The 13200-nt window shown below is 41.0% G+C and overlaps 1 protein-coding gene across 1 annotated transcript in view; it reads left to right on the forward strand.

Annotated features, from left to right (window-relative positions):
- Positions 1 to 11670: 11670 nt before the first annotated feature.
- Positions 11671 to 13200, forward strand: part of nxph1 (neurexophilin 1) — a gene marked incomplete at both ends in the record, with an annotated part of 43917 nt that continues 42387 nt past the window's right edge. Inside the window, one exon of the mRNA XM_083899340.1 lies at positions 11671 to 11724. Within this exon, the coding sequence (XP_083755466.1) occupies positions 11671 to 11724 (54 nt within the window). The remainder of the gene's footprint in view (positions 11725 to 13200) is intronic.

Here is a 13200-nt window from a genome sequence, read left to right on the forward strand (position 1 = left end):
CTAATGTAACTGCCTGATAGAAAGGTCTAAAGGTCCAGTCGCCCCCAAAGTGATCACTGTATTCTTTGTCAGTACTGATGCATCATATCATTTTGCCAGAGAACGGCAGTTTAATATTCTGTGGAGTTTGTTGCTAGTAAAAAAAAAAAATCAAAAAAAAAATCAATGGAATGTTTAATTTATATTTCTCGGGAATATGAGTTGTAAATAAAGTGCTAAATTATTTCTTTTTTTTTTCTTTTTTTTTTTAAAAAGCAAAAAATTAATTTATTGTCCATGTATCATAATAATGTTTTCCCCTTTTTTTCTACTACACGAGATGTTAAATGCATACGTTGAACATTAGAAACACTGGAGGTGTGAATGTGTGGTGTGTGCTAAAGGGGGTTAACGTTTGTGGAAAACAAAAGTCGCCGATGAATCTGTCCTTTTTTCCTACTGTTTGTTTATATGTATTTGACTAATTGCTAATAATAAACAACGGAAATATTTCAAATTCCTCTCGTATATATATGTTTTTTTCCGAACGTTGAAGCAGATTTTTAGATTATCTGTTTTACATGTCATGGACAAAAGTGTCCACAGGACAACAGAAGACGCCAAAATAAGAAAAATGTTCAACTTCCATCAAAATACATCTCCTTAACTTCAGTTGTGGCTAAGAGGAAACTTTTAAAGGTAACTTTAGCAATGAAAACAAAAGTATAGTACTCGTAGTAGTAGTTGGGTGTGTGTGATTTTTTGCGGATATTCGTACAAACCTGGCAACCAAACGACGCCAAGCCACTAGCTAACTTCAAATCCTACAGATTAAGGTAAGATTCAAAGTCAGTCTGTTGCTATTTTAAAGTTAACACTATAGTTAACGTCTTAGTGGGTCACAAGTTGGTGATATTAAGCGCTAAAAAACTTTGTTTAGCTTCATATTTGAAACGCATTTCCAATGTTTAATGAACGCCTAAAGTCAGTATTGTTTACATGTTAGCCTAAGCTAATTGTCAGTTCAGTTAGCTGTGAGTCTGTGTGTGTGTGGTTTCTTTGTTTTGAACTACACTGCTTCGTGTCACAAACGTTATGATGATGTTTAATTCAATTTACATGTATTATTATTGACACAAGTAGCTTTGTGTTTGGTTGTACTGTGGTCGTTCCGTTTGAAACTACACCTGAACGAGGCACCGGAAGTGAAAGGTTCTCAATGCTAATCTGGAGCTAATCAGGAGCTATTAGCTGCACCTGTGTTGTTTTCACCGCAGCTGAGAGTAATCTTGTTTATAAATCGGCAGGTAGAAGAGTTTCTGTTTAGTTATTTTTGTCTCCATAGAGTTAACACCTTCAGTTGACTCTCTGATTTCTGTTGTGTGCAGAAATTTGAATTGTGCGTCCTCCTAAATCAGTTCCTTTTCTGGTAGAATTAGCAGGTTTTATCTGTACCGTCTCTGTTGACATTTCTTTGTGACTTCATGAAAGTGTGTTGTGTGCTTATGAAGTTTATGAGATAAACCCATCTTATTATTGTAATAGTTGCTCTAGAGTTGCCCAGTTGTTATTTTAGGGCACAAAATAGAGTTGGAATCAACTTGGGAGGCACTGACGTACGAAAAGACTCAATAACTTCACAAAAAACAACAGAAAAAAGTATATAAAACAGGCTAAGATGTAAAAAGAAGGGCACATCAATATACAGGCTTGAAGCAGCACATCCAAATGTAGTGTCATAATATGTTCCACCACCAGATGTCAGTATAAGACAGTTGAAAATGTGCAGATTCTTGAGCTCAAACATTATTTTTGGGGATTTGGTATCACAGTCTCATTTAGTTTATTTTCTAACACAACAGCGTTATACAAGTTTTAATTTGATTATTTTTTTAGATCAACATTAAAGCTGTCATTCTTTATTTGGATCTGAATGAACAATATCGTCTTTCCCCAAATCATCACGTTATTTTTGGTCTATTTTTCTGAATTAATGATATCTATTTCTCTACATTATGAGAAACATAACGTGGACAAAAACTTTTCCTGCTTGTTGCAGTTTAATCCGCTTTTATGCTTTGTATTTCAGACACTGGAAGACACTCGGTTGATCAATAACACACTTATTTAAAGTGATAAAACGTCACTCATACCACAGTAAAAATAGGCAACGAGCTATGAAAATGTTCATATATATACATTTAAACAGCTTTATTTTATTTGACACTTTCTGAACGAATGCACTGATTGTGCTCCGAGGCAGTGGTTTAAAATATAAATGAATAACTGTCTGTTGTCCTCTGCTTGTTTACGTAATGTAATTGTCTTTATCGTCAGAGTTCCCTGATTACTATCGGATGTTGGGAAGTCAAACAAAAGGCGAGCTCTGGTTCTGTGGCCCTCGCTCTCATTTAATCAGCACTTCACATAATCATGTCCCCCCCGTCTTTACAATTAAATTCCCTCTGCCGAGAAAAAAGGAAGTCCGACGGTCGCTTCTGCCCTAATCAGTTAAGTCGCGTCGTAAAAAGCCCACTTCAAACGGGCGACTTTGCGGCGACCTCGGAGGCATCAAGATCTGCATGGCCCAAAGAAATGTGATTAAGGATGCTTGGTCGGACGCTGAAGATCCTCGACACCGACGTTCCTCCTTTTCTTCCGAGTTGTATTCCCAAAAGGCGCCCGAGATAAAAGATCATCTCTCCCTGATAAAAAAAAAAGAGAAAAATAGAGTACTTTCTCAATCAAAGGAAGTGGTGGGTTTATATTTTAAGAGGCTTTCAGAGGAGGAAACCTCATTCCTGATGTCTGAACATCATATATTTAATTACGGCGGCCAATCGGTGAGAGATAAAGGTGACCTTCACTGTCTCTGATAGTTCTGTAAATGGACTTTTTTTGATCCACAGTAAAAGTAAGCAACAAAACTGAGTAATTTTTTACCATTGATGATTTATGGATAAATCTCTCTATTTATTCAAGAAACTGTCCAACAAGTCACCTGATTAAATATATTATTATGGTTTGCATATAAGGGGTTACAAATGGATATTGTTATTGTGTATTAACCCTTGTATGGTATTATATTATACAATGAACCCACTTCATTTTTGGGAGTTATAATTCAACACAATCAATGAATTTTTGTGTTAAATTACGCAACAGATGTTCTTTCAATTACATGCTATATATAAACATGGTTAATATTTGCTCTTAACCTTAAAGTGCTAATCAGTTTTTGTTTGGTTTGTTAATAAAATGTAATTTAAAATGTACAGGTCGTACATGGTTAACAGATTTATGAAACCACCTCGTCATAAAAATAAGAAATACTTGAATTCAAACAACATTCAACCATTAAAGCTCATCTTTCTGATCGGGAAATGCAAGTAAATAACTGTAATTTGACCAAAAATACTGTGCTTTACAGTTTTTTTCTTTGAAAATGTATGGATAACTATAATAATATATATGTTAGCATTGAAAAATATAATTCTTCTACATACTCATGTATTAACCATGACAGAAACATAAGAAATTATTTTGATAATCGCCAATTCTGCTAATTTAGGGCAGCTGTGGCTTTGGGTGGTGGTCTAATACATGTGTTAATCTTGTAAATGTGTATCTATCAACATTAACGCATGACGCGTTTCCATGACGACTGACCGGAAAAAGACGCGTGTGGCGTCATGTTTACGTGACTCCGGATTGTTAAAATAAGTCCCTAAAGTAAAAGCTAAACTTTAAAAAACAGAGGCACACATACGCAGTACACAGGTACGCTGGTTATTTGTAGTGCTGCTCTTTTTTCGTTTAATAAACAAACCGCTCCAGTTCGACTGTAGTTGGCTAACGCCGCTAAAGGAGCTAATAGAGCTAACTGGTAAACGGTGCCCTGGCACGTAAACATGACGTCACATGCATATATACCAGAATGAAGTTATCAATTTACTACTTAAGAATTAATCTTTGCCTCTACTAAAGTTAAATAAGTTCTGTGGGCTGTCGTCAAAAGTAGAAGATTTTCGTCCCAAATAGCCGCAAATACCAGCTGATTTATCTTTTCACGCCGTCTCTCTTTGTTTGAGAACTCCTCTCTCTAAAGGTCAAAAGCCGCACGTGCCGCTTCACACAAGTTCACTTCCGAAACTCGAGTCTCGGAAACTCAGTTTTGTCTCCGCCCCTCTCACTCGAAGACTCGAAGCCTTCACAGCCCCTCAATAAACCAAATGGTAAACTCCAGTTTCCGTCCCCGCTTTTTTCCCTCTGCTGGCACTCGTTCTAATTGTGATGAGGGAGCGATTGATGTGCAGCAGCTGCATCCTGTGACCAGTACTCTGCTCAGCCATTTGTCTCTGTCAGCTGCCCACCACCCCCCCCAGCCCCTCGGCCCGCCCACCCTCCACATCATCCTGAAAAGCACTGGCAGCACCAAAGCGTGACTGCAGACCGCGGGGCCTTTTTGTCGTCGCACGTGGCGTCGAAACGCGCCCTCGGCCCTTCTGGTCAAGCCCAGTTTGACTCCCGATTCCTTTGCTGCCGGATGCGGAGTGACACTTCTCGCGGCAGCTGCTCGGGCACCGGACCAGGTTGGACCTGCTGCTGTTGCGTCACCGCCGTGCCTGAGGGCCCGCGGCAACATCTGCCCTCACAATCGGCGATGGAGCCGAGCCAGCCCCCGACGTATTCATGCCACTGGACGCCGCCGTCACTCAGCTGAGCAATCATCCTCTTCCTCTTCCTCCAGTCTTTATCTCGCGCCCCTCCTCTTTGAGGCTCAATGGTAAGTTATTAGGGGGGAAGGAGCTGCTCTGCAATTTCCTCCCCCCACCCCGCCCCCACCCCAGCTCTGAATGAGCACCCAAAAAGGTGTGCGAGGAAAATTAGCAACTCGACCTTCCTGATTATACGACGACAATGAGCAACAATCTGCTGCACAGAGGAAGAAGAGCAGGTGTTTGATTGAGATCTGTGGAACATTCCACTTATTCTCTTTTTCAGGATCCCAGTTGTGTTCACACCACACAGGATCTCCAGGATCAGATGCTACCACTGAACCTTTCTGCTAACCACGGGATACTGTAAAAAGATTTGTTTCCACCATTGTCCACATCAACAAGGACATGAAACATTGCTATGAATGAGGTCAAAGGTTTTGGCACAATAACGACCTGGTTCGGTCTAGTCTGGCCAGCAGGGGGCCGGTCAAGTGAAAGAAATCGTCATTTTTCGGAAAAAGCAACTGCCCAGGAATGATGGTTTTGCAGAATTTCAAAATAAAAGGGTCTGTGTTGATATAGACTGATATATTGTATAAAAATGCCAATGCAAAATTAGTAAAAATAAGTCATTATAACTTGATATGAAGTGGTGGGCCGCATGAAATTGACTGGAGGGGCCACATATGGCCCTCGAGCCACGAGTTTGAGACCCTTTGATGACTAGAAAAAGGAAAAGGTCGAGAAAACATCTCATTCTTGACAAAATCAGACTCATGGAGCTTAAGTTTCTTTCAGTCAGACAGAAAATTACGTTTATTTTTGATTACCATGACATATTTAGACCACTTCCTGTGGTCTTCCTTCCTTTTTTGTAGAAACTACGCCCCCTGCTGTCTGAAGCCCTGTTGAGGTCAGAATCCCAGGTGTGTGATAGGATGTTGGATCCCTCATCATCCTGTGTTGATAGTTGATAGTTCCTGACCCAGCAGTGGTGACGTTGGCCTTTTCCTATCGTCCAAGGTGTGAAATAGTGGCTGAGAACACAGCATGTGCCTGAAACTTCACCTGGTCGGTCATAAAATTATCCTTTTTCTGGAAGCAACAGATGAAAATGTGCCTCCTTGCCTTTTGAGAAATGTAAAACATCAACCCCGTTTTGTAGAAAAGTAAAATTGCAATGTAACCAGTTTGGTTCACGTCGCTCTTGTAAACGGTTTGCGACACCGACACAAATCAGCAGCTCACTCTCTCTGCGTTTTACTAACGTGACAGAGTCAAGGCCAAGTCAAGAGCCAGTCGTATAACGGACTTGACTTTCTCCTGTTGGCGTCATCGTGGAAATAACAGCGGCCCACACGACCTTGGAGTTATCTCCACACCGGATACCGACCGACCGACGACGGCGACGACACACTTCACGATTTATGTCCGCTGACAACGTTCAGTGCCACTCGAGGAAGTAGTTTCGCCCTCTGTGTCACAATCCCCCCCTCCCCCCACCCCCTCGCGTGTCTGACGCTACCTGTGATGCTACCTCCGTTTATTTATAATCCCCATAACCCAGACTATAGGAAGGACTATAGTCCAACACTAAACTCTTCTCTTTACCACATTATCTATCGCTGTAATCTTCCCCCCCCCCATCCTTCACTTTTGTGTCAGATTCTCATCCTCAAATAACAAAAAATATCTTAAGGTTAAATTAACGTGTGCTTTAATTGTGGAAATGTTCACACCTGAGTTTATATGGTGATAAATCCAGTGGATGAGATGTTCCCGAAGCATGTCGTTCGTAGAAAAATACCCTTATGAGGAAGAAAATACTGATATATTATGTTAATTTACATAACACAAACACATTTCCTCGGCCAATTTACTATATTGATAATCAGTTATGTGATTATTTGTTTTGAATATACCGAATCAGAGAAACGTCATCACGTATCATCTGCATAGAAACTGACTTTTCAACAATATCCTGCCCCCAAAAATAGAACAAATAAAACTGCACGTAGTTCAATTTTATGTGCAACAAATCTCAGATGAGAAAACTTGAGTGAATCTGCATTTAAAAGTACACAAGTATGTTTTAAGAAGATGTTTTATCTCTTAAAAATGATTGAATTAAACTTTGTTTTGCTCTAACAAACAAAAATGGACTAAACCTGAGAAATAAAGAGAAATAAATCACATTTCAGTTTGAGATTGAAATAAATATTGAGTTATCCTGAAACAGGATCTGTGAAGCAATACTATCAGACCTGACTGAGCGAGTATGTGTTTGTATACAGCTTTTTTTGAGCATTAGAAGTCACTTCTGAAGCTCTTCACTGACACGGTCACTGTGTTTACAGCCACCTTACTTTACTTGACCAGCCTCATGTTTGTGTTGCCTCCTCCTGACAAACACAGAGTCGTGTAAAGGCTGAATCAGCAGTGTGAGATCTCGGTTAACAGCGGTGTGAACGTAATAGACATTTGTTTTCTTCTTTAAAAGTTACCCAGTTTCCAGCACTTCCTCCCCGGGCCTGGATGACTCAGGTGTTTCAGACAAAAAAAACCTGCACCTCTTCAACTTCTGCAAAGTGGCCCCTCTAGCATCCACCAAAAAAAAAAAGAAAAAAAAGAACGGGGATGTTGAGTTAATCCTGAATTATAGGCCCTTTAGCTTACCATAGACGAGACTGTGTTTTATTACAGCCACAATGGAAGTCGACCGACCCCTGTGATTTATCTCCAGCTGCTCTGCTGCTGCATGCCATGCTGGGCTTGTGAAGGCTATCTGGGCCATTCAGAGCAGGATCCCATCAGCCCTGCTGGCTGAGTTATGGCGACAAAGCCAGAACACTGCAATGTTGTAGCAATGAGACTGCCGGGGATTTATTAAAGTGCCCGAGCCTCTGCCGTCTTTTCTTTCCCCGCTCACCTCTCTGCCCCTTCTGTTCGCCGACAAAAAAGAGCCCTATCTATCTGCCAGGCCCAGAAACACACACTCAGCATCCGAGCAGGCTTCAGTCATCACATCCTGCACACACACACACAGGTTCACAGTCTGTCATGATGTGTGTTTCTGCAAACCCGCAGATATGCATATGTGCAAGAGCTCACATTTCTGGACCAAAGTCAAGTTAATTATTCCCATTTAAACGTCACAGTGTTTTAAGGGTTGTCATCGCACTCTAAGGTATTTTTAAAGAATGAATTATGGCCCAGTTAAGGCAACAAAAAAGAAGGTTTTTCCTCAAAGTTTAAACATTTTCTCCAGCCAATCTGAATTTGTGAAAATCTCGCAGTATTTCGCAGAACTTTAATCATACTGCGAAATACCAGATTTTTCCGTTCCAGACGTTGCCTTTTCTGTAAAAAGACGCTCCATTAAATGTAAGATCAAGGGGAAAATGTGGAGTTGTTGTTTATTTACAGTTTATCATGCTATTGTTGAACAAAATTTTTGATATAGTTTGACGTAAAAGGACTTGGTGAGGAAGTCAAGTTAATTATTTCCATTCAGTCACAGTGTTTTAAGCACTTTAAGGCCTTTTAAAAGAATGAATTATGGCTAACTTTAGGGACTAAAAGCACTCGCTTGAGGCAAAAAAGAGAGTTTTTTCCTCAAAGTTTCAACATCTAAATCATGGGTGTCACACATTTGGACGGCCAGTCTGAAATTGCGCAGTATGATAAGAACCAAATCATACTGTGAAATACCCGACTTTTCAATTCCAGACAATGTTTTCTCGCCTGTCGTGTTGTTCATAATGTGTTCTGAAAAGGTTTTCCCCTCAAAATATCTAAATCAGGGGTGTCAAACATTCGTGAAAAGTGCACAGTATGATTAATCATACTGCGAAATACCAGATTTTTCAATTCCAGACACCTGTGACTAAATGTTTTGTGCCTTCTGCGGATCCACTGTGATCTGTAAGTTGTAATGTGCGTGTAAAAAGAGTCAAGTTAGGCATCATATTGTTGTATTTGCATTTTATTTATCTAAAGAACTGTCATGTTGTTCGTAATATGTTTAGTAAGATACTCCAATAAACGTAAAACTTGGAGTTCTTGTTGTTTCACGTCACAGATGTGTTGGAACTTTTAATGACAGCCAAAACTTAAGTTTGTGTCACTTAATAAACGACTCACTCCCTTCACCAAATTCCATAGAGAAAATCCACAATTTCACATCACTGCATACAGACGTTGTTGATCCACTGCTGCCTCCGTGAGTTACTTTTTGTTGTTGAAGTCCTTTAAACACAAACTTATAATAAGTCCCTGTCGCCTCAAAGGGACAAGAGGAGACACTGAATCTGTGGCAGCTTTACAGATCTTTGTGGGAGGTAAAACCGTTTTTTGATTTGCGATTCATTTCTTGAGCTCGTGGTAAGTCGGTGTGTTCCAAAAAGCCTCAGCGTCTAAAGAAGCCAGAAGGCTAGAAGTGCAACTGTGAAATGAATGACTGGAGTCTGGGAAACTAAGCCCCCTGTGCCTCCAGTGGACGGTTCAGTTTTATGAAATGTATGCGAGGGAAGTGATCTCCAAAGACTCTGCCTTCAAAGTAGAACATAATTACAAATAATGGAGCCCTTTTTTTTCCCTGTTCCTTGAAGTTCAGCCACTGCCACAGCTCCACTTTTCTGACTGAAATGTTGTTGTTTACAGGAGTCATTTTTTCTGTTGATGTTGTTTTTCTCACATGTGAAGAAGTTACGTGGTCTGTGTGTGCACAGATGTGAAAAAGGTTGTGAGAAAAGACCGTTCTGGGAACCTTTAAAGAACATTCTCTAAAAGTTGTATGAAGGTTGTCACAAAGGAAAGTTCAGGGAATCTTTATAGAACGTTCTCTAAAAGGATGTATGAAGGTTGTGAAAGAAGAACGTTAGGGGAACTTTCAGGGAACTTGTTCTGGGAACCTTGAAGAGAACATTCTCTAAAGGTTGTATGAAGGTTGTGACAAAGCAACATTCTGGGAACCTTTTAGAGAACATTCTCCAAAGGTTGTATGAAGGTTGTGACAAAGCAACATTCTGGGAACCTTTTAGAGAACATTCTCCAAAGGTTGTATGAAGGTTGTGACAAAGCAACGTTCAGGGAATCTTTAGAGAACGTGCTCTGAAGTTTGTGAAAGTCGAACGTTAGGGGAACGTTCTCTAAAGGTTGTATGAAGGTTGTCACAAAGGAAAGTTCAGGGAATCTTTAGAGACAATTCTCTAAAAGGATGTATGAAGATTATGAAAGAAGATTGTTAGGGGAACTTTCAGGGAACTTGTTCTGGGAACCTTGAAGAAAACGTTCTCTAAAGGTTGTATGAAGGTTGTGACAAAGTAACATTCTGGGAACCTTTTAGAGAACATTCTCTAAAGGTTGTGTGAAGGTTGTGACAAAGTAATGTTCAGGAAACCTTTTAAAGAACGTTCTCTAAAGGTTGTGTGAAGGTTGTGGCAAAGTAATGTTCAGGGAACCTTTTAGAGAACGTTCTCTAAAGGTTGTAGGAAGGTTGTGACAGAGGAACGTTCAGGGAATCTTTAGAGAAGGTCATCTAAAAGTTGTGGGAAAGTTGTGACTAAGTACTGTTCTGGGACGTAGGTTATGAGTACTATTCTGGGAACCAAAAACTAACAATAGGGTAACGTTAGGGGAAAGTTCTCCATGGGAGAACCTAGGGGGGAACCTTCAGGGAATGTTCCTGTAACCAAAGGGTATTTGTATGTTCCCCGCATCATTTTCTGTTGGTATTTATTTATTTATGATAAATTGGAAGTACTATATACTTCTAATTGGATGTCATTTGCATACTCACAGTAAATATTACCTTGGGAAAACAATTATAAATAATAGGAAAATGACTAAAGTAAAGAATAAACATGACAGGGATGAGACCACAGACTTTCACAGGCCGCTGTTGCAGCGTAGTCACTTGATTCGTTTGTGCCACTTTGTAATCTGCTCACTCCCTGCACCAAACCCCATAGAGAAAATTTTGCATCAGGGCACAAACAGGTCTTCAATCCACTGCTTCCTCCGTCGGTGAGTCTAAACGTGTCCTAAACGTGGAAAAATCATCAACTTTCATCAAACTGGTGACCTCTGACCTCTACAAGACAAGAGGAGTCACACTGGATTATGTTATCTGTCCTCTGTAAACTCACGTGTGCCATAAATCGGCAGTTTCTCAGTTGTTTCCATCGTGACTGATTGCTGTCACGTGATTGGCTGATCCCATTATTTGCATTAACACACAGGTGTGCGTAATAAAGTGGCCGCTGAGCGTTTACGAGAATAAACTGAAGTGGACATCAGCAGCTGCTGTGATATCTGAGTGGAGGAACTCGTTCATCCTCTTTTTTTTAATTCTTCTTCTTCTTCATCACGAGAATGTTTTTAGAAAAAGGAGAGCGAGAGGATGCGCTTTCTGCATCCATCTCCACCCGCTTTATTCGTCTTTTCCTGACCCCCTCCTCCTTCTCCTCCTCCTCTTCCTCCTCCTCCCTCTCCCTCCTTCTCCCCCCTCCTTCCCCTGGAGCGACAGTCTAGCAGATTGTGTTGTGAGCGCTCGTTATAAAGCGCAAAGCTGCTCCGCTCCCTCCACAGACCGGAGCGCTCAGACCAGCTGCGTGCGCCACGTTACCACACACTCACACTCACACACAACCAGGACTCGAACCTCCTCACAGCGATGACCCCGCTGTCCTGTTTACCCGGATTAACTCTCCAGTAACTGCAGCAGCAGCAGCAGCAGCAGCTTCAGCGTCGCCCCTCTTGCCGTCGCCGCTGTCTCCGCCGCGTCTCCAACTCCGAGCTGTGTGTTCCGCGGTCATGGGCTGCGCCGTGTCCTTCTTCTCTCCCGGACTGCTGAGAGGCTCGGCCGCGCTGTGAGGCGACAACGCCACGTGGATTTATGGTCGGCGAAGCTGCGACTGCCAGCCCAGTGGGAAATTAGTGGAAGTTTGGAGTGCGTGTGCCCGGGAGGATGCAGGTGACGCGCTGGTGCGCCGTGTTCCTCCTGACGCCCGCGCTTTGCCTGGTGAGTTTGATTCTCCCGCTCAAGTCTCGGTGTTTGTGTGCGTTCAACTTTGCCTCGTTCTTACCGAGTCTGAACGCCTTAAATTGCGATTATTTACTCGCTGAAGCGAGAGGATTTTTTTTTTAACTTGTTTTAAACGCAGAAGTAAATATTTTTTGCGCACTGACTGCGTTGCGCACTGGGGGGAAAAAGGGTTTAAACAAATGATTTTACTTTATTTATACTCATTCTTCTTCTTTGTGTGAATGTTTGACAGTGGAGCGAACCGGGCGCGCTTTGTCCTGTGCGTAATTCCACCGTGCGTAAAATGCAGTGTCAGGTTTTACGCACAGAGAAAAACCCCAATATCTTTTGTTCTGGGGAAGATTTAACATCACATTTATTTAATGTATGTATTCACGCTGTTGTTGTTTGGTGACACAAATAGAAACAAAGCAGAAATCACAAAGCCCTCGCCTGCACTTGCAGCGAAATGGTCTCACGGGGGCGCCCTAATAAACCAATAAAAGCTCCACGGCGACTGTTGGAGCTCTCCAAGCGGGTTAGACAGAAAACTGGTGACTTTGTGGACAGGTTTTTCCCAAAAAGGGCACAGAAAAGTTGTGGCTAATTTGTGTTTTCTTGTTCACAGTGTAGTTTATTTAGTTAAATATAATAATTTGACCATATTGCAATCCGATTTTGGATTAAACCCACATTGGAATCTATTTCCCTGCTTGGTTCTAAATATGTAAATGTAGTCTAAAACACAGTTCTGCTCATACAAACATGTTAACGAATAAAACAACAAGCGAGGATTGAATTGTTTTATTTTTGAAGTCAAGATGTAGAAACAAAGGAGGAGAACAAAACACATGGGAATAATATTTCCCTCATAGATTATTTGTTAATCCAGCAGAGAGACACGAGGCCTTCTCAATCTCCATTTTCTCCAGTGAAAATCTGCATGAATGCAAGCTTTGTGCTTATGATTATTGTGTGTTTTTTTCTTTTCTTTTCTTCTTCTTTTACGCACTGCACAGATTCTCAGATATTGTGCTCGCAACTGATAGAAATCTCACTGCAGCCCCAACAGGTGTAATTACTTTTTAAATGTGAAGTCGTATTTATAGATCACATGACCACGGACATAAATGTCACAGGAGATTGTATCACACACACACACACACACACACACACACACACACACACACACACGAGACATTTCACATGTTTGATGAGTGTGTGTGTGTGAGAGAGAGAGTTTGTCCAAACGCATTGAAAAGGACGTGTCGCTGTCCATGGTGCTGAAAGCGCCGAAACACACTTTTCGCCCACTTTAAGCACATAAAATAACATAAATAACGTGTTTAAATGTGTCTTAACTTAGATAAAACCACTCTGAACATATACTTATAATAATACAATTTAAATAAAATTATAAAACTCTATAATTTGAGCTGAAATCGTGCTAGTTTGGGAACTTTTAGAGCACCA

Source organism: Microchirus variegatus, assembly GCF_963457635.1.
Source record: "Microchirus variegatus genome assembly, chromosome: 13".
In the NCBI taxonomy this organism is placed as follows: Eukaryota; Metazoa; Chordata; class Actinopteri; order Pleuronectiformes; family Soleidae; genus Microchirus; species Microchirus variegatus.